Source organism: Phoxinus phoxinus (assembly GCF_949152265.1).
Source record: "Phoxinus phoxinus genome assembly, chromosome: 7".
Classification (NCBI taxonomy): domain Eukaryota; kingdom Metazoa; phylum Chordata; class Actinopteri; order Cypriniformes; family Leuciscidae; genus Phoxinus; species Phoxinus phoxinus.
Genome location: NC_136882.1, coordinates 26,893,615 through 26,913,723, shown reverse-complemented (window position 1 = coordinate 26,913,723; position 20,109 = coordinate 26,893,615). Strand labels below are relative to the sequence as shown.

At 37.6% G+C, this 20,109-nt stretch overlaps 1 protein-coding gene across 1 annotated transcript in view; it reads right to left on the bottom strand.

Annotated features, from left to right (window-relative positions):
• The window catches only part of itgbl1 (integrin, beta-like 1), a 43,503-nt gene that overhangs the window by 13,338 nt on the left and 10,056 nt on the right, over positions 1–20,109 (bottom strand). Inside the window, exons 4-8 of the mRNA XM_079618077.1 lie at positions 15,549–15,695; positions 14,610–14,732; positions 13,881–14,021; positions 7,677–7,817; positions 6,922–7,068 (exon numbers count right to left, since the gene is read on the bottom strand). Of these exons, the coding sequence (XP_079474203.1) occupies positions 6,922–7,068; positions 7,677–7,817; positions 13,881–14,021; positions 14,610–14,732; positions 15,549–15,695 (699 nt within the window). The remainder of the gene's footprint in view (positions 1–6,921; positions 7,069–7,676; positions 7,818–13,880; positions 14,022–14,609; positions 14,733–15,548; positions 15,696–20,109) is intronic.

Below are 20,109 nucleotides of genomic sequence, written 5' to 3'. Positions count from 1 at the left end.
GACTGGGATTTCTGTCATATTATCATCTCTGTTAAGCAGTTTTCTGTAGATATTGGTTATGTCTGACTTATTTTGCATCTGAAAGGGCAACTTCTGCGAATGCATATGCAATAAGGTCAGCTGCAAAAATAACCCTGCCCACACCTTTTCAGCACTCATTTTTCACTGCGTGTCTTTAGTAAATCCTGACAGTAGTTTTTTTTAACACCAAAAGAGGGTTTGCGCTGGCACTAATCTGGCCCTAAAACTCAGGGCCTCAAGGACTCTTTTCTATCATAAATAACCTTTTGTGCAATGAAAATGTTCCATGGATGTTTACGGTTCTTCATGGAACCATAGCGGCCAATAAATTACTGTGTACTATGTAGTGTACTTACGAAATCCACCTTTGGAATGCTTATTTTCAATGTAGAACACACTAATTCTAATCTCCTATAGACCTTATGCACCAGAGAAACAAGCGCGCAGCCATCTTTAGAATATTGTCTTTGAAAAGAGGCGAGGGCTACATAAGGTCTATACTTTTTACGACAGATGAGAATAGGGACACAGCCATTTTGAAGTTATTCTCTGGCATATCTGGAAAGAATGTTGATGATGTATGCCAAGACTATCACTCTAGTGCCACAAACTTGACAAGGACAATCAGGCTTGTAAAGACACCAGTGTTTAGCTGCACAGACCACTGCCAGCTCTGACATTAAATGACAAGCGTGCTGGAGTCCTGCTGAGTGTATCCTGATGTGTCCTGTGAAGCATGAACCTGCCAAATACTGAGCTTCATGCAAATGAGACTTCGAGGGTGCAAAAGGGGGTGAGGAGGTTTCTCACTGTCTGCTTTTTAAAGTGCAATTAAGAAATGTCAAGAGCCACATAGAACCAGAGATGGACCTTACAGTAGGTTTTTAGATGCAAATGCATGTAGGTTTGTATATATGAATATAAAATGAATAAAAAATATAATATAATATAATAATTTGACTCATTTATTCAACCGATTCTTTCAAAAACACTGATTCATTCAGGTGTGAGTGAGCCTTTAGGTCTTTATGAGTGAGTTAATAAATAATTTAGGCAAACAATTCAATTCATGATCAACTCCAACACCACTACTGTGATTTGCATACTAGATCCTTTGTTGGCTCCATTGGAACTATTTTCGTTCAGAAAATAAAGCAAAATGCTCTACGATCCAAGTTAGTCACTACATACAGCTTTCCACATTTTAAGAGGCATTAATATTTTATGTGATCCTAATGCACCACTTCTCATCATTTGCTGATTCTGAATATAGAGCAATCTGGGGAGAAGTACTAGCTTTACCACTTTTTCTTTTGCAATATTTCACCTCTGTCAGACAATTTTGAAACATAGCATTTTGGAAGCCTTTCAATCAGCACAGGGAATGAAAGGTCAGGGAGGACAGTGCGAGTTGTGTTAAGACGTGACATTTAAAGGCATCTCGAGTCCACTTTTCAGGTTCTGCCCACTAGCAGCCATAAGGACCACCACAATGACACAGCACTCACTCTGCATGCAACACATTCATAAACCAATAACTATAATTCTTATATAACATTTGTTTTGAAAATGTCATTTCTATAGCATAAGGTATATTTGGTATGTATTTATATTCATTTATTTTTTTACTTGACTTGAAAGTTCAACCCACAATTCAACAGCATGCATAGAAATATACATAAGCATATCCATACTTATTGGACACATTCAGAAAGTACATTCCTTCTCAATGCAGAGCACCACTTGGTCCTTGTGCACCCGCGATACCACCATTATTAAACTCAGAGGAAGTGATTGCAATCAGCCCTAATTCTGCTGATTTGCTTTAAAGATCGCTCATCATGCCAAGCAGTTCCTACAACACACTGGATATCAGTCAACATCTGCGTGGCAAATTAGGCCTCTTTTCCCTCTCCTGTAAGATGGCTGGGAATGTTGAATGATTGCTGCTGTGCATGTTTAATCAAGACGCATTCTTTGCACACGGGCTCTGCACGGTAATCTATAGAGTGCATTAGTGAGCTAATGAATAGTGTAAAAACCAACACTTAGTAACTTCCGTGCTATCGAAAAAAAAAAAACAACAACAGTGCAATCTCTCATTTGTTGCTTCTCAAATGGCGGGATATACTGTAACCATACAGTAAATATCTTTAAGATATCATTGAAATGCCACATATTTGACCTAAAGATCATATACAATGGAACTGCTGACAAATGCACAAAATAAAATCAACTTCTCTACATTTGAAATTGGTTTTCCAGCCTCAGCAGAAACACTCTCAGAACAAGTGTTTCCTGGAGGATATTCCAGGCATAAGAGAACGTGAAATCTTCCCAATTTTCACCGCCTAAACTGGCTCTTTGTTTCCTCTCAAAACCATTTACAAGCTTTTCTACTGAATACTGCTTTCTCTGTCCATTTTCTACAAGTCACTGGCAGTGATGGCCATCATTCTTAACTAGGAAAAACTAAATGAGGCAAGCACAAGCCTGATTTAAAACATCAAGATACCTATTTTTAGTCTGAGACTTCATGAATCCCAAGCAAACTGCCATGTGGCATGGGAATTCCTCGTATGGGGCTTCTCCATGTCACTGTGTAAATGTTGGATTGATTCAGCCAGGATGACAGTCCTTCTTAATTGTGGGAATGGAATTCCGAACAGAGGAAACCTTGATAATTACCCGCTGTCAGGATAATGGATGCAGCAAGCAGACCTATGCTCCAATCATGGGTGGAATTCTATGTAAACAGATGTATAAATCATCATTTGCTGGCCACGTCTCATAGCACTTGCTCACAGTACGGAGGGACAGAGAATCTATGGATTATTGATGCTGAACGGTAAAGCCACAGACCGGCAGTACCACTTCAACATAAAGACAGTTTCACAGGGGACGCAGAAAGTGCAGGGCTGGGGCTGGTCTTGGGCATTCAGATCTCAGACTGAAAATGGGCCCCACTTGAGTCCAGGGGCCCTATCTTGCACCCAGCGCAATTGACTTTGAACACCGACGCATGTATCATTCCTATTTTGCACCCGCGCACAGCGGACTTTTCCCTCCACAGACGCACGTCGGTAAATTAGGAAATGAACTTGCGCTCGCGGGGGCGGTTCAGCGCAAAGAGGAGGCGTGTTCCGGCGCAAAACTTCAATGGTGCTATTTTCCAGTTTTAGAAAGCAATTGCGCCATTGACCAGGGAAAAAACAGTCTAAAGACAGTGGCGCGTTGCGCGTTAGTGATGTGGTATTTTAAGGGCGCGTGCTTGGCCATAATGTTAACCCGCATCCACTTTGATTCTCTAATATAAACAGATGCAGCCGTTTTCATTTTTGCAAATCATACATTATTACAAGGAAAAATATTAACACACGAGGGAAATCATTGTTGTGTCCGTGAAGATGTGAAAAAGATCTATCTAGATAAAAAAAATTAAAAAATCTAGATTAGGCTACACATTTACTACCCAAATTATACGCATGTTTAACCTAATTTGGGTGGGTTTCTCCCATCATCCCCAATGTCACTTCTCTGTGTTTTACAGCCCTGACGAGAACGTCGGTTTCCTCGGCTGTGAACCGCTCCTGGCGTGCGCCGGCAAATCCGCCGTTATAATAGCGATCCGCCATGGAACAAGCGCGTCTGCTCTTAAAGGGAATGTGAGAGGACGCTCTGATTGGTTTATTTCACGTTACGCCCAAACCACACCTATGAATAATGAAACTACTTCAGACCAACCCCTTTTAGATTTGCGTCGGGCGCAAGAGTCATTTATCCGCCGGGAAAATAGCAACAGCGCCGGGATCCGCCCACAAAGTTACTTGATCTGAAACGCAAGTGTCAAAGTGCAAAGCGCGTCAAAATAGGGCCCTAGAAGTACACAGTTTTAAGTTTTTGAGCCAAAAACTGAGCTGTAAATGCCATGTAAATAAAAGACCCTGGAGCTGCAGGAAAATGATGTCATTACAGTGCTGATTGGCTGGTGCCACAGTCCCAAGCTCTTCATTAGCAACAATCTAGAGCTGTGTGAAAAAAAAAAAAGTATTTCATACTTTTAAAAGCCCTTTAAAAAAAGAATCAGGCACTGGGTCTATATAAAGAAAAAAATATGATAAATACACAAATACAATACAAATACTTGATAATTAATCATTAAATCAAGAACAATTATTTATATAATATATAAACTATTATTATACTGTATATTTAAGTGGACGAGTTTATTGAACCTTTAACACAATATATATATTTTTAAAAATCAAGATTTTAATCTAAAAAAAGATTATATGTTTTTGTTGAGAACCATATTTTATACCGTATATTAGGCTCGGTTTTGGCTATGATATAGTGACAATATGAATGATATAGTGACAATATGGAGCTCATACTCGAAAAATGCAATTTGGTTCAGTTGCTGATATTTAAATGGAACCATGAAATTCTGATCGCATGTAATGCAAATCAATGTGATCTCTATAAAATTATAACAGACTACTTATAAAGACTGCATATAAATATCAGTTGTCACTCTATAACTTCCAATACATTTTAGTAAGATGATGTTAAAATTATTAGTTTTTATAAACAAAGCTCTATAGTTTTAATTGTGTGGAGTAAAACATATACTGTAATGCAATACAATTATTATTGAGAGGTGCAAATAAATAACAAAAGCCGCAGTATCATATTTGAAATAAATGTGATTTAAGGATAATCAAGCAAACCTAAGTTGCTTCAGTCCAGTAAGTGTTTATCTAGTTTGTACAAAACAATATAAAAGCTATTCTTGTTTACTTTATAAAAATCAGTAAAGATTTTACAGTAAAAAGACATGTGTGCCACAAACTAAAATGAGAAGCTTTTGGAATTACACTAACATGCATTTTATTTACCACAAAAGCAAAAACTATAAATCAGACAACAGAAGGCATGTAGTATATTGTATACAACCATTTTATTTCCCCATATTGATCATTTTTAGAAGAAACCTTTTAGAAATGTGGGTATCAAAGCAGGCTTTATAGGGTTAATCAGAATACATAGTGGTATACCTTATCATAAAATTGACTTCAGTCAGTGCGGCAATAAATTAAATAAATAAACTGGCTTCCTTCCAGGAAATCTTTCATTTGTATTTTTCTGCCAATTAATTATTGCGCTTGTGCACAATTTAACCCACCATTTGGTTGAAGCAGATTTGAGATGTTTTAAATGTACAGCTGAAAGAATTCAAGCTAATTAATTTTAGTGACATTTGGTACAATTTAATCATTTATTTTTTATTAGAGAGACAGAATTCACATCCTACTCTCTGTTCCTCTAAAGACCAGAACAATACAATGCATCTGGTTTACTTAAAATACTTGTTTCTAAGTTTCACCGCAAGACTTGCTGCCAGATTCAGTGTTATTTCAGGTGCTACAGAGAGAACATGCCGAGCTAAAGCCTTGAGGGATGAAAAGCACAAAAGCTACTATGTATCTGATTCTTCCAGACTGCATTTTTTACATTTGTATTTCTTAGGTATGCTGGATGTAATCATCATTGACATTGTCTAAAACAAGTCTAGCATTCAGTTTTTACTGTAGCACAATAAAACAAACTTGTGTACTGAATTATGTGTACTCTTTTTCAACCCAGCCATAACAGCAAAAGCCATTTCATTTTTTACTTTTAAAATGAGTCAAGTTATATTATCTGCTCTATGTCGCTAGAGTATAAAAGAGCACGGGGGTGAAAGTCCTTTTAAAAAACAAGTGCACAGAATGCAGACTCCATTAAAGTTAAATTATCACCTTACTCAGTGAAACAGGACTATTATTATCACCCTTCACTTTCGTATGCAGGGGGAACTATGGAAATAGCATTGTTTTAGAACAATCACACTAGTTCTGATTCATCTACTCGTAACTGACTTATTTTTTCTTTCTAAAAAGACTCATGCAAAGACAGTATGTACAGACCAGCACTACTACTGTAGCTGAAGCAAACTTTAAATTCACAACACCCATTACAAAAAGTACCATTGCAACCACATTTTCATATGAGACTGTAATTCAGATGATTGTGGCAATTTGATTTAAAAATATGTATTAAATGTGTTAGAATTGTAAGGTGCTACAAATCATGTTACTACTATAAAACCATATTAGATTAATATGGGATCTCCAACAGTGCCAGAATCTTTTTATCGTTTTGTTTTTATTTTTTGTTTAATCCCAATTACAGTAACTGTAAATAAAAAATGTTTTCAACGTAATTGCGTATTACATGACGTCACGAACGTGCATCACAGAACAGAGCAAGGCGAGCATTTGTGCTTATAAAACTTAAACTTTTTTATTTTTATTTTTGAAATGATAAGATAAGACCCTTATTCATCGTCTGGTATCGTTTAAAACCCTTTGAAGCTGCACTGAAACTGTCCTTTGGACCTTGAACCGTTTGGGGCCCATTGATGTCCATTATATGGAGAAATGTTTTCATCAAAAACCTTAATTTCTTTTCGACTGAAGATAGAAAGACATGGACATCTTGGATGACATCGGGGTGAGTAAATTATCAGCAAAAGTTTTTTGAAAAGTTAACTAATCCTTTAAAGAAAGACACATTCAGCCACAACATTATGCATGTAACAACATGTTTCATTCAAAACAGTCTATTAAGACTGGCATGCTAAATGACGGTATTGCTAATTTTAGCATTGATCTTTCCGCTCAAGATTTGCATCATGCCATGTCGGAGCGACTAATCAGGAGAGCCGAAAATTACACACTTCACCTTTAAGAGTCCTCCGGCCTACCATGCGACCAACAAATGTAACACCTCGGATCTGTGAAACGCTGCAGACGGAACCCACTTTGGCACAGATGAATAGACACTAGACTTAATTACCTCTGCCAAAGCAGGGCAGGCTGGAGGTTCCCCGACACTTCTTCTGACTGGCTTCCACAGACAGCGAACAGGAGAGAGGATGATCACATTTCTTTCCAGCCCAGTCTTCCTTGCAGTCACACCTGCCACAGTTACACTGGCCGTGACCTTCAAACAGACACATAGCAGGATTTAGAGACCTCTAATGGATGAACGATCGACTGAAGCTCTACCTGAAACTGTCCTGGATACAGGCAAAGATTATACATCGGTGGTGTATGTGTCTGTTTATGGATTTGAAGTTAAAGGGCACAGCTCACAGGTCTGGTTGACCATGAATGTAAAAATGAATTGTGTACACACCCCTCTGAGGCAAACATAAGATTGAAGCGAGCCTCGCATATGGCCGCAGAGTCATTCCTCAAGCATTAAAACAGATGTTGAAATGTTTCTGAACTGCATATGTTGTTCTTCAGCTCAGGATAATCCATGTGGCCTGTGTTTATGCAAGATCACAGATAGGTGGAGTGAACGGATATCAAACAGTTCCACCCTGTCCTCTTTTTTAGCAACGTCAGTATTTTCACTGCTGGATTTTGGAATGTGAACCATTTCCTTTTGAGGGGGTTTAATGAAGCCAAAACTGAACATTTCAACCTCTTTTCTTTGGAAACACACTGCCGGAGTGACATGTGGGATACAAATGTAATGCATACAACACAAATGTGATAATAAGAACGAGAAGTTTGACAGAAATGTTTCAACTAGTGCTTCACCTGAACAGAAATCATCCGAGTATCTGTCGTACATGGCATGGCAACTTCTCTCGTCACACTCGCAGGTGTCTCCATGGATGTCACCCCAGTCTCCTGAGGGATCCACGTCATAGCAGGTGCACTCGCCACAGACACATGTGCCTACAAAAGACAGGGTGAAATTATTGTAAAGTTTATTCTATTATATATTCACATAGTCAACCATTGACAGTCATTCATGCAGTCAAACATTGACAATCATATTTACTAACAGGTGTGACTCTTGAAAGGTTCATATAACCATTAACAGGGGCTCAAAAATCTCAAACAATTAAATATTAAAATCTATCACAACTAATGCAACATTTATTTATTCTTTTTCAAATCTTTCAAACAAGTTTTTCTCAAGTCAACATTTCTAATTAAAAATTATACTTCCTGAATACACTACTGTTCAAAAGTTTGGTAAGATTTTTAGGTTTTGGAAAGAAGTCTCTTAAGCTCACCAAGGCTGCATTTATTTAATCAAAAATAAGGTAAAAACAGTGGGGGAAATAATCTTGTGAAATATTATTATAATTTAAAATAACTTTATTCTATTTGAATATACTTTCAAATGTAATTTATTTCTGTGATGGCAAAGCTGAATTTTCAGCAGCCAATACTCCAGTCTTTAGTGTCTCATGATCATTCATTCTAATATGCTGATTTGCTGCTCAAGAAACATGTCTTATTTTGATCAATGTTGAAAACGGTTGTGTGGTTTAAAAATTTGAAAACGCCCGGTCTGCCGTCAGGTTGTGTTTCGGCCGCGGGCAGGAAACATGACTGTCACGGATCCGCCAGAGATCACTTATTGTACATCCGTTTTACAAAATGTGCCTTGTCTTACTGGTAATTTAAGTCTCATGTGACTTTGTTTTTTGTACACTCTGTGACTATACAAATCACGACATGTAAATAGGAAAATGTTTGCGTTATTTTGTCACTTATTTGGATTAGTATGCTAGCTGCAACCATTTACATCCAGTCTTTGTGCTAAGCTAGGCTAGCGGTGGGTGCGTCAAACAGACTTATAGCACGCACGGAGATGAAAAAGGTATGTATGGACTTATCTAACTCTGGGGGATAAGTTGAATAGGCTAAAGTCCCAAAAAAGTCGGAGTGTTCCTTTAACCTGAATGCATCTATAAGCTAACACTGTTCTCTCACCGAGACCCGACCCCTGCCCTGTTCTCCTCACACCACAACTCAATGTGTCTCTCCTCTGACCGTTGTTCTGTCTAATCCTGGCCTGTCCCTGCTCTCTTGGCTTCATATCAGGCTCATAATTATATGGCTGAGGTCCGTCATATGAGTAAACATTTAGGCTACAATTTCCTCAGCGTCCTAACTGTCATTGCGATCCATTGCTTTCCTATTGTTTACTTTGACCGCTCTCCCTCCCATTACGTCACTTCCGGTTTGGCGGTTTTCAAATGCGGGAGTAAAATTCTCACAAAAACGACTCCAGAAGCCTAAATAGCGTTTTATAAGTATATGTTTATATTTAAATCTAGTTCCTACATTATTTTTCTATACATTGGCTCACTGGGTACTCTATCCTGTAATATGCCCTTTAAATACAAAATGCAAACAAATGAGCTGATGAGTAAATTAACAAGGCACACCTGAACAGAATACTCAAATCAAACAGTAACTATGGTGACAAACAGGCAGGGAAAGAGGATGACAGTATTACTAACCACCTAGAAGACTGACCATGAAACTAAGGGGCTGTTTACACGACACTGTTTTGGCCGCTCGTTTACACGACAACAATGTTTTGGGTGCTGAAAAATGCTAACTTTTGAAAACGGTCTCTGTGTAAACAACAAAAACGTGAATCTCTGAAGACAATGACCTCATGCACATACGCATTACGTGTTCAGTTTATAGTGTTTCATCGCCATCTAATGGCCTGGCAGCAGAATACTGCGTTTTTAGTCGTTTTCGCAGATTCGTGTGAATGGAGATCGTTTTGCCACTGGTGTCGTCTATACACGGAAAACTCAGTTTTAAGCATATTGTTGTCGTGTAAATGTACCCTCAAACCCTGAAAAAGAGGTATGTGCCAGGTAAGGGCGTTTTACGATTGTTGGAATATGGGTTCAAACTGTTTTGTCCATGTTAGGAGGATTAGAGCTCAGTGAAACAGTTAGCTGCACAGCACTATAATTGAAGTGATGTTGAAAAGGAAAGCCAAATTTCTCCTAGGGGCCAAATCCTCCAGAGCCCAGCTGACAATAAAGGGACCATGCATGGCAAGGATTGATGAGGATGCTTACTCCAAGTTCCAGCTAATCTATTGCTGGGGCGACAGTCATGGCAACAGAGCTGCGGGAAACACCTCAACTCTGATGAATCCCAGCCAGACCAGTTGCAGCACAACTGGAAATCCTGTTTTCTCTTATCTGTGTGGAGAAAGCACACTGGGAACCGAGCCAGCTGGCGTCCTGAGAGCAGGAGGCTAGACCACTCTCGCTGCCATCATTCACATTCTTCTCATGAATATAGACCTTATATTGCGCTTGATTTGCGTTAAGCAACCTTCGGTGAATGCTTAAATAAATGGCATGAGTTTTATTATTAGTCATGCATGTAAAAGTATATTGTTGCTTACTGTAAGACCCTTAGTCACAGAAAAGCAAATACAATGATAGTAGCCCACTCTTCCATAACCTTATCACTAACTTGGTTAGGCTTGTTTACATTTGGTTAAGACTCCATTAAGAGTCCATTAAAGGAGTAGTTCACTTTCAAAATGAAAATTAGCCCATGATTTACTCACCCTCAAGCCATCCTAGGTGTATTTGACTTTCTTCTTTCAGATCAATACAATCGGAGTTACAGTATATTAAAAAAATATCCTGGCTCTTCCAAGTTTTATAATGGCAGTGGAAGGCAACCAACAAATTGAAGCTCAAAAAACGTGCATCCATCCATCCATCCATCGTAAACGAACTCCAAACGGCTCCAGAGGGTAAAGGCCTTCTGAAGCAAAATTATTAGTTTGTGTAAAAAAAAAAAATTATATTTAAAACTTTTTAAAGGGGGGGTAAAATACTTAGTTTCAGTCAATCTCATGTTAATCTTGAGTACCTATAGAGTAATAGTGCGTCCTTCATATCTCCAAAAAGTCTTTAGTTTCATCATATTTATAAAATAAAAATACAGCTTTCCGATTCTATCCGGAAAAAGCCGAGGTCCTTGATTCTGGGCGTGGGCGGAGCTATAGAGTCAAGCGGAAGCGCGCGGGAAGGTTTGCTTATTATCGATCGTGGTGCGGTAGGCCATATTACTATATATATATATATATATAAATATTAGGGTTAATAAACATTCGTCACTGAAATGACCAGAACACAAAACCGCACTTGCCACACTCCTTTGCTGTCCCGGAAATACAAACTGCATCCACTGTTCCAGTAACACTGGGTTCTTTGGGAAGCTGAACAAGGTAAACTTTCCCTCACATCCCAAAACACACTTTTTTGGAGACATTCTTGACATCAACCATTCCTATTTAGCGCTGCTGATGATGATTTCCGGTAGTAGCGCGTCGATGAGCGCGGTCTTTCTCTCCTCTGGTCGACGTGTGCGTGAACGCGCTTTTCCGAGAGCAATGCTCATATAAGGAGTTCCACTCTGGTCTACGTCATTAGATCTACGATAGAAAAAAACCAGCCGAAACATGTTGCAACCCGGAAGTATGATTTTCAGCACAGAAATTCTCTGTTATTCGTTCAAAATAACTTTTCAAACTTTGGCCATTATTAGCATGAGAATCCATCTCTTTAACACTGTAAACAACTCTGAATACATGAAACACCATTGTACCCCCCCTTTAAAGTAAAATAACTACCTTCTGGCCAAACGAACATACGGATTCCACTTAAGTGTAAAGCGCAACTTATGAGAGTAATGCGACGCACTGCTGATATTTATGCTACGACATGACGCACTACACTACTTCTGACGTCACAAGTTGCACATTAGGGGCAAGTGGACTGCGTATCTTCGTTTGGCCTAGAATTTTACTTTGTGTAAGAAAAATATTTACATTTAACATGTTACAAACTCATCGTTTTGCTTTAGAAGGCGTTTATTAATCCACAGGAGCCATTTGGAGTTTGCTTACGATGGATGGATGCACGTTTTTGAGCTTCAATCTGTTGGTTGCAATCCACTGCCATTAAAAAACTTGGAAGAGCTAGACTATTTTTTTATATAACTCCGATTGTATTCGTCTGAAAGAAAGCCATATACACCTACTGTAGGATGGCTTGAGGGTGAGTAAATCATGGGCTAATTTTCTATTTAAAGTGAACTAATACTTTAAGAGAAGGCAGAAACTACTCAAAATTAGGGATGCATACAATATCGGTTATCAGCCAATATTTGATTAATTAAATTGACCATATTGGTCAATATTGGATATGCACTATCGTACTGAGTCAGTACGTTTTTTTATGAAAGAAATTAATTCAGCAAGAACACATTAAATTGATAAAAAAGTGACAGTAAAGACATTTATAATGTTACAAAAGATTTGTGTTTGAAATAAATGCTATTCTTTTGAACTGTAGCCTATATACATCACAGAAAAATAAATTATCACCATTTCCACAAAAATATTACGCAGCTACAAAATGTATCTAGCCAAATCAGCATATAATAATGATTTCTGAAGGATCATGTGACACTAAAGACTGGAGTAATGGCTGCTAAAAAATATATAATTGCCATCACAGGAATAAATTACATTTTAATTAAATTTATTAAAAAAAGAAAACTGTTGTAATAATTTTTCACACTACTACTCTTTTCCCTATATTTTCAATTTTAAATGCAGCCTTGGTGAGCATAAGATATTTTTTCTTTATAAAAATCTTACCGTCTCCACTCTTTCGAATGGTAGTTTATATAAGGCCTTTGTCCCACCTTTCTCTCTAGAATTTAGTGAATATAACAACTCTTCACATGCTGGTCTGCCTGCATCTGCCATTTGACCCCTTGAACTGATTTAAAATTCTGCTGAAATGTGGTTAACAAGAGAAACCTTTTTAGGCCTCTTTTTGGCATCCCATACTTGCCAGAATCTTTAACATTTTAACACTCTGCCAATAAGATTTTCGCACATGTCCTAAATAGGGTAATTCATGAGTCTGATTTTAAAAGTATAGCTTGCATTCGCAAAAGCATTTTGCTTCATTTATACTTTTTTTTTTAACTGAAAAGGTTATTAAAATGTAGCCTATAACTTTGCATCGGTGTATTTCAAAGTGAAGGGCAAGCTATTTCATGCATTGACAGTTTGCATGACTAAAAGAAGCTGTCATTTCATACAATAGCAGTGATCCACTGAGACCTGCCATTCACAGGGCAGAACGTATAATTGAAGGGTATAAACAGAATATAAAATAGGGAAAATGAGGATGGATAGCTTAAAAGTGGAAAAAAAATATGGATATCTTTCACCATGTGCACTGGAACAAACAAGTGCACTTTTTTTGGAGCAAAATCCTAATTCCTGTTAGAGGCCGAGGGCTTTTCCTTCGAACAGAACACAATACTGCTGATGAAAATACAAATGTGGTCAAATATATGGATAAGAATGCCAAAGGAACACCGTGAGAGATTGTATTTGTTCTACTGGAAAGTATAACTGCTGCGGAAATACAGTACTGTTGTTTTTAGAAACAAATGCTGTGTGCCCACCTTTTGATGCAGAAAACCAGCGTGGTTGCTTGTGATGAGTGGATACGGTTTGTGGGCAGATTACTTAACCACAGACAGTGGTTCAGATGTGAGGTTCAGTTTATACTGTGTACCACTTCACCCTTTTGCTGTAATCAATTTCAGAGAAGCTCCCTGGAGGTTCACCGGCAATATGAGAGCCAAAGCTTTTTTGGCAGCCTGATGTATCTTAATGGAGAATACATCGTCCCACTCTCATTTGTGCTTGTCGGGTGAAATTACTTATGCTGTATACAGCAGATATGGGACAATTAGGCATATTTTGTTACAGATTCTGTGTGGAAGCCCATCAAATAAAATTATAATTTGATTTAGATGACCCAGAAGTTGTATTAAGGATAACCTCAATTAATTTATTATTAGTTAAAGGGTGATGGGAAACATTGGTTATGTCCGAGTAAGGTAAATGCTTGCACAAAGACAGACCTCTGTTGCTGCAGATCTTGCCATCTGGAGATGTGCATCTCCGCTTACTCTCCCATGGGCTGATGTCACACTGGAATTCACATTTATCTCCATGCCAACCAGCCGAGCAGTAACAGTTTCCACAGTAACACTTTCCATGGCCTGCAACCACGAACAGGGAGAAGGAAGAGAGAAATTCCGATTCAGAGTTTTTAGGTTTTTAAAAAATATCTCATCTTTGTAGACAACATGCATCTATAGCAAAGTAAATTCATCATGTAAATTAGGGTTTCATTTAATTAAAACCATGCTATTAATCATCTATAATATACTTCTGTAAGTTACATGAAAAGGACAAAAGTCTTGCTTTTAGAATTTTTACTCTATTTTAACTTTCATTTTAATATTTTCACTTTACCATTAGCGACTAATCGGGATGACCTTAAAAAAAATAATCACGGCAGCGGTGATTTGTTGGAAATTGGGTCAATCATTTTGAAACACCCTGTATATTAGATTAAATTTATAACTACATTATTTTTTATAGGCTAGACATCTAATGTGCATGAATGTTCCTAATGCCACCATTTTGAGTGTTTCAGCAAAAATGAGTAAGGAAAACAAAGCAGGTGCCACTTGATTTAATACGGTGTTATCTAATACAATAAAATGAATACAAATGTGGCCAAATATTTTTTTTTGGGACCACTGTAGATGAATCTAGAAGCACTGGTCACACTCTGGTCATACCTCCACACACTTCTCCAGAGTCTTCATCCAAACACTCGCTATCATCACACTCGCAGTAGCGTCCGCTGATCAGGCCCTTCCCATCGGGATTATGGCACATGCAGCTGCCGCAGTGACAGGTGCCTGTCGGCCAGAAGATACATCAATGTCAAAATCCACAGATTTCATGCTGTCACTCATCAACCACACTTCTACATATGAAGACAGTCACAGACTCACACAACAACACCTGACCTAAGGCTGTATATACACTATAGAATTGAATGCTATTCAGAATTAAACTGAGAATTCTGTTTTTAATATTTCTGTTTCTTACTTTTTATTTTTCAGTACCCGTAAACATGTTATCATAAACACAGCATATCCCCCCTCCCTGAGAATTATTAGATTATATAATTTTTTTTTTTGAAAATTTCACCCACAGAAATATTGAACATTTTAAATTAATAAATTTGTATTAATTCAAATTTACATTAATTTATATACAGATATCATCACACAACGAATTAACTTTAAGTTTATGGACCACGGCAGAACAAGTTATATCCAGAACAGTGTCATTTTTTCAATATAATAATAATAATTTCTAATCAGAAATTCAGTTGAGAAAAAAAATTTCTAAGCAAAATAAATAAACGTATTAAATTTTTAAAATCAATCCTGATGCACAGCACTTTCATGTACACACACGCCCTGACATGGTAACAAATATCTGCAAACCAGCTGGGTCCCCAGTTAACAACATACAGACACATCAACCAAAGTTAATGTTCAGGTCAGTGTAAGGGTTAAGTACAGGGTTTGGGGCAAGGTGTGAAATACAGGCAGGCTGTTATTTTCTAGGCCACCCAGAAAGACTGTTTGGACAACTGCACGCCATATATCTTGACATATATTATCTTTATGCCCTCATGCAATACAAAATATCAAACATCTTACCTGCATTGGAGCAAACTACACCCTGAGCATTACGGCAGAGGTCTTTACTGGTTTTGCTGGAGAGGGAACATTGCTCCTGGTACTGACAGGATTCCCCAAACCAGCCTTCATCACAGAAACACTTTCCACAGTTGCATATCCCATGATCTGTAGTGGACACATATGCAGATTACAATTATTGATTGTTTTGAGTAACATGCAGTCATGATACAAAACCACAGCATAAAAGTAAATGGGTTGATAAATTATATTATGTCGGAGGAGTCAAAAAGCTCCCTATGAGATCGATTTTGTGATTAGTAAAACATTTGTAAGGTGTTTGGAGAGAGGTGAAGGGCAGGGTGATGTGCAAGACATTAACACTCTCCATGCATGCATAGGAAACCCTGAGAGAGGAGGATAGGAGTTGTGTGTGTTTCACATATGTGTGATTTTCACAGCTAAAAAGGTGTTGAAGATTTCTTATGGTCTACTTCCGCACAATATACAATTGCACAGCCATATACACTAGAGGTCTGCTACCTGAACAGTGTAAAAGCATTTAATTTGTACAACTCATTAAAATAAAAAAATGCTCAGGTTAGGCCAGGGTTTCGCTCGAACAGGTCAGGTTCAGGCTTTAATGCCTCTACTATACACTTTGTTACACTATTTGCTGAATGATGCGGTAGCCATTTAATTGCTCATAGCAAAACGTTTCCCTAATGTTTTGTTGCTGACTTCAACGACTGTGTTCAAATTCTATTGTATTTTGGCGCAAATTCATGTGTATAGAAGCTAGCCAAATGAGATAGATGCCAAGTTTGCCAACATGAATAGGTTGCTTGACATCCTCTTGAAACTATGAAAAAATCTGAAATGAAAATACAAAATGAAAGGCCAAAAATCAGGGCTTTCAATTCCATTCCTATAGGGGCCATGACCTGCAGAGTTTAGTTCCAAGCCTAATCACGCCTGCAAGAAATGCTGAAGACCATGACTGCTTCTGAAATAGCATACTCTCCTGAGTAATTACTTATTTCGAAGAAGTATTACTTCGCAATCGCTAAAAGAGTATATTCTATGTAGTATGAATATAATCCTAACGTACTACATTCGCCATGTTGTCATTATCATGTGACCTACCAGCATCAGTTGCGTTGTTTCACTGCCATTCACAAATCCTTTCCCGTAGCCTCATGGGATAGTAAAGTGTCCATCGTATACACACTAAAGGATTTCGCCAGAAGTAGTAGGTCGTCCGGTACTTTCTGCCTTTTGCGAGTACAGTAAATTCAGACATACTTCTTATTTCACATTAAGTTTTTCGCCTACTAGGCCTAGTAGGGAAGAGTATGCTTCTGGATGCAACCCTTGATTAGCTGGATCTGATGTGTTAAATTAGGTTTGGAACTAAACTCTCTGGGTTGTGGCCCTCCAGGAATGGAATTGAATAGACCTGGCTTAGGTTAGTCATGAAGTTCTGCAGGTGCTGTGCAACCACAACATCAGGGTCAGTATACTTAACTTTAATGCTTCTCACACCATGGATTTCTTGTTGGACAGGCAGAAATGGATTTAATACCATGTAATCAAAGTCTGTCCAACAGTCTCAAAGCACTTATTTCTACAGCCGTTTGTGCACTTTGTGTGTAGCCTACTGAATAATGATAAAGTTCTCTCTTAAAGAAAATACAAGTCATTCTACTCATTGCAAATACTGAAATAGCATTTTTTCATTCATTTTCACCACTCTCTTTCTCGTCTGGCACCTCCTCTTCTTTCAATCTTCCTCTTCAATCTGCATGCAAGAGTACCAAGGTGATACAAGAGAAAAAAAGTCTATATCAGACCATTGTTATGATTGCCTATCATTATTCTAGACTCCATGGATGAATGTGCATTTGTGCACAAAAAAAAGCTACAAATACATCCTGTTATTGTAAATTCAGCTCCTTTAGCCATATCCTGAAGTGTCATTCTCAATCATTCCCTGCACTAATCCATCATGTAAATTTGATGTCATCTTCAAGGGCCATCCATCAGTCCTTAACAATAGCCTTGTTCTGCTCCTGTACTCATTACCAGAGAGTCTTGGCTGCTTGTCACAAACATTCAGTGTTTTGTAGCCCATCTGGGAGGGAAAGGCAAGATGTATGCTAATACCAAATGGAGGATACATCTATCCTGTGCCCTATAGTTTAAAAGCAAATTGGTATTGGATATGTTAAGCTATAAGCCAAACAATGTTTATAAAAATAATATGCGGAGTGATACAAACGGTGAAACGGTTAGAATGCTGATACTGGGGGAAAATATCGCATGGATTTCTGCAAATCAGATTGGAGAACCAGAAAGAACTGTTGTATTTTATGCGTTTCTATGCCAACACCATCACCACCGAAATTAATCGTCGTACAAGTCAGCAATCTTTAAGTTATTTATGTTCATCATTATTGTAATGCTATGTGCTTTGAGACATGATGTAGTTTTACAGTCTCTCGTGACGCTTTGCAGACTCTGCTTTGGCTGTACGAGGTCATGTGTTTTGGAGGAGGTGTGGCTTTGTAGAGCGCTCTGAAGGGAAGGATCTATGCTTTTAAAGTTAGCTTGCAATTGCTAGCCTCTCTGAAATTGCATACCCTACCTTTAATTACCCTCTGTCAATCAAACTGCCTGTAGCAAGGGATACAACAATGTGGAAGTATAATCTGTAGTTTTCACGAAAGCCCTGAAATTGTCAAATATACGTGAATTTCTTGGTCCAGATAACACCAGGAATCAGTACATTGTTAACATTACTAGTCATGTTTGTTTCGAAAGACGTTTGATGCCAGAGTTTAATCCTATACTTTGACATTAACTACCACCCACCCATATGTGGGAGGAAGAGTTTGGTCCTTGCTGTCCACTGTGTCCCTGCTTCTGTGCCACCAGGGGCATAATTTACCCCCTCCCTGCTGATGGGTCAAGACGGTTGTGTAGCCACCCTGTATAACTCAGTCAAAACAGCTGTGAACAGTATTAATAGATGGTGTGTCCTCATCAGATAAATTGTAGACGGTGAGCAGATTAATGAGTCATCAGATGCTAACGACTGTTCCAATTTCAGACAGTGCTGTCCATGTTAAATACTGACAAAGGAATATGGGGTGACCAAGAGTATGAATGAATGAAATTAATTTGGATACAAATAAAGGTCACACTTTATTTAAATAGTCCAATTTAGACAATTTACCAACTATAACTAACATGTCAACTACCAGTCATCCGAGTATAGTAAACGGCCTAATATCTGCTAACACTTTATGCTATAATTAATTGTCTTGTTAAACAAGAACATTGTTAAACATTTTTATTCAGTAAATATAATTTAATTTTTTTATTTTTTTTACCTTGAAGCAGCAGTCTTTTTGCTCTTTTTTATTTTTAAGTACTTCAATGTTGATCATTGCAAAAATAGTTAATATTAACTAAATTCAGCTTAGGTAGGATCTTAAATAACCTATGCAAATAAAATAAAAAGTCTAATTGAAATCAGTGCCTGATAGTGCCTTCAAAGGCAGCAATTACCCCTATGATTGGACAGTGAGTATAATAGCTTGTTCCAATTAGTACACAACAATTAAAGACACTAAATCATCCAAGGGAACATAAAAGAAAGCATTATATTCTATACATTCTAGAAAAAAAGTTGCTCCTTTGTTTTGCTTTTGCCTCTTTTTTTTCATTTCAGTCAATGCTTGCCTCTTTAAAGCGCTAAACATAAAAACCGTAATATACGGATGGCTCACAACAATAAACTTTTGAACCTAAATGCAGCTCTTTTAAACATAATACAATCAGCACCATTTGGACGTACCATGAAATTAATCTAAAAAGTTTAACACAAGAGTAAAGACAGGGAAATTCCAAAAGAAAATTCAGTTAAATTAACATTAGTTAATGCATTAACTAATATGAAATAACAATAAAGAGTATATTTTTGCAGCATTTATTTGTTTTAGTTCATACAAATGTTCATGTTATTTCACATTAACTAACGTTTGATCTTACAAATGTATTAGTAAATGCTGTTAATAATTAATTAACATTAGCTAATTATAAATGTTGTATTAGTATTGTTCGTTGTTAGTTCATGTTAACTGATGTAGTTAACTAATGTTAACAAATGAAACCTTATTGTAAAATTTTACTGAATATTTACTTATTCAGGAGGAACAACCAGAAAAACTGACAAGATTTTTTATGCATTTCAAAAGACGCAATCCCCAGCAGACTCTTTGTTAATCAGTGTGCTATGAAGTTTGCACATGTTTTTTTATCCACACAAACCTTTAGTAAACCAGGGCCTTTATGTGGTAGCTTGATCTTGAATATTTTTTTCCCACTTAGCCTGTTAAACAGCGGCTTTGTATAAAACAAGACAGTGAGGTAATTATTTCCCCTAGTTGTTCTCCTGCTTTGCGTTGTAGAGCGTGAAATGATTATGTGCTAGGCTGGGTTGGGTGTGAGGGAGACATCTGTCCTGGCTAATAATGCTGCATACCTACAGCAAACCCGCAGCGAAGAAGACAGGCCA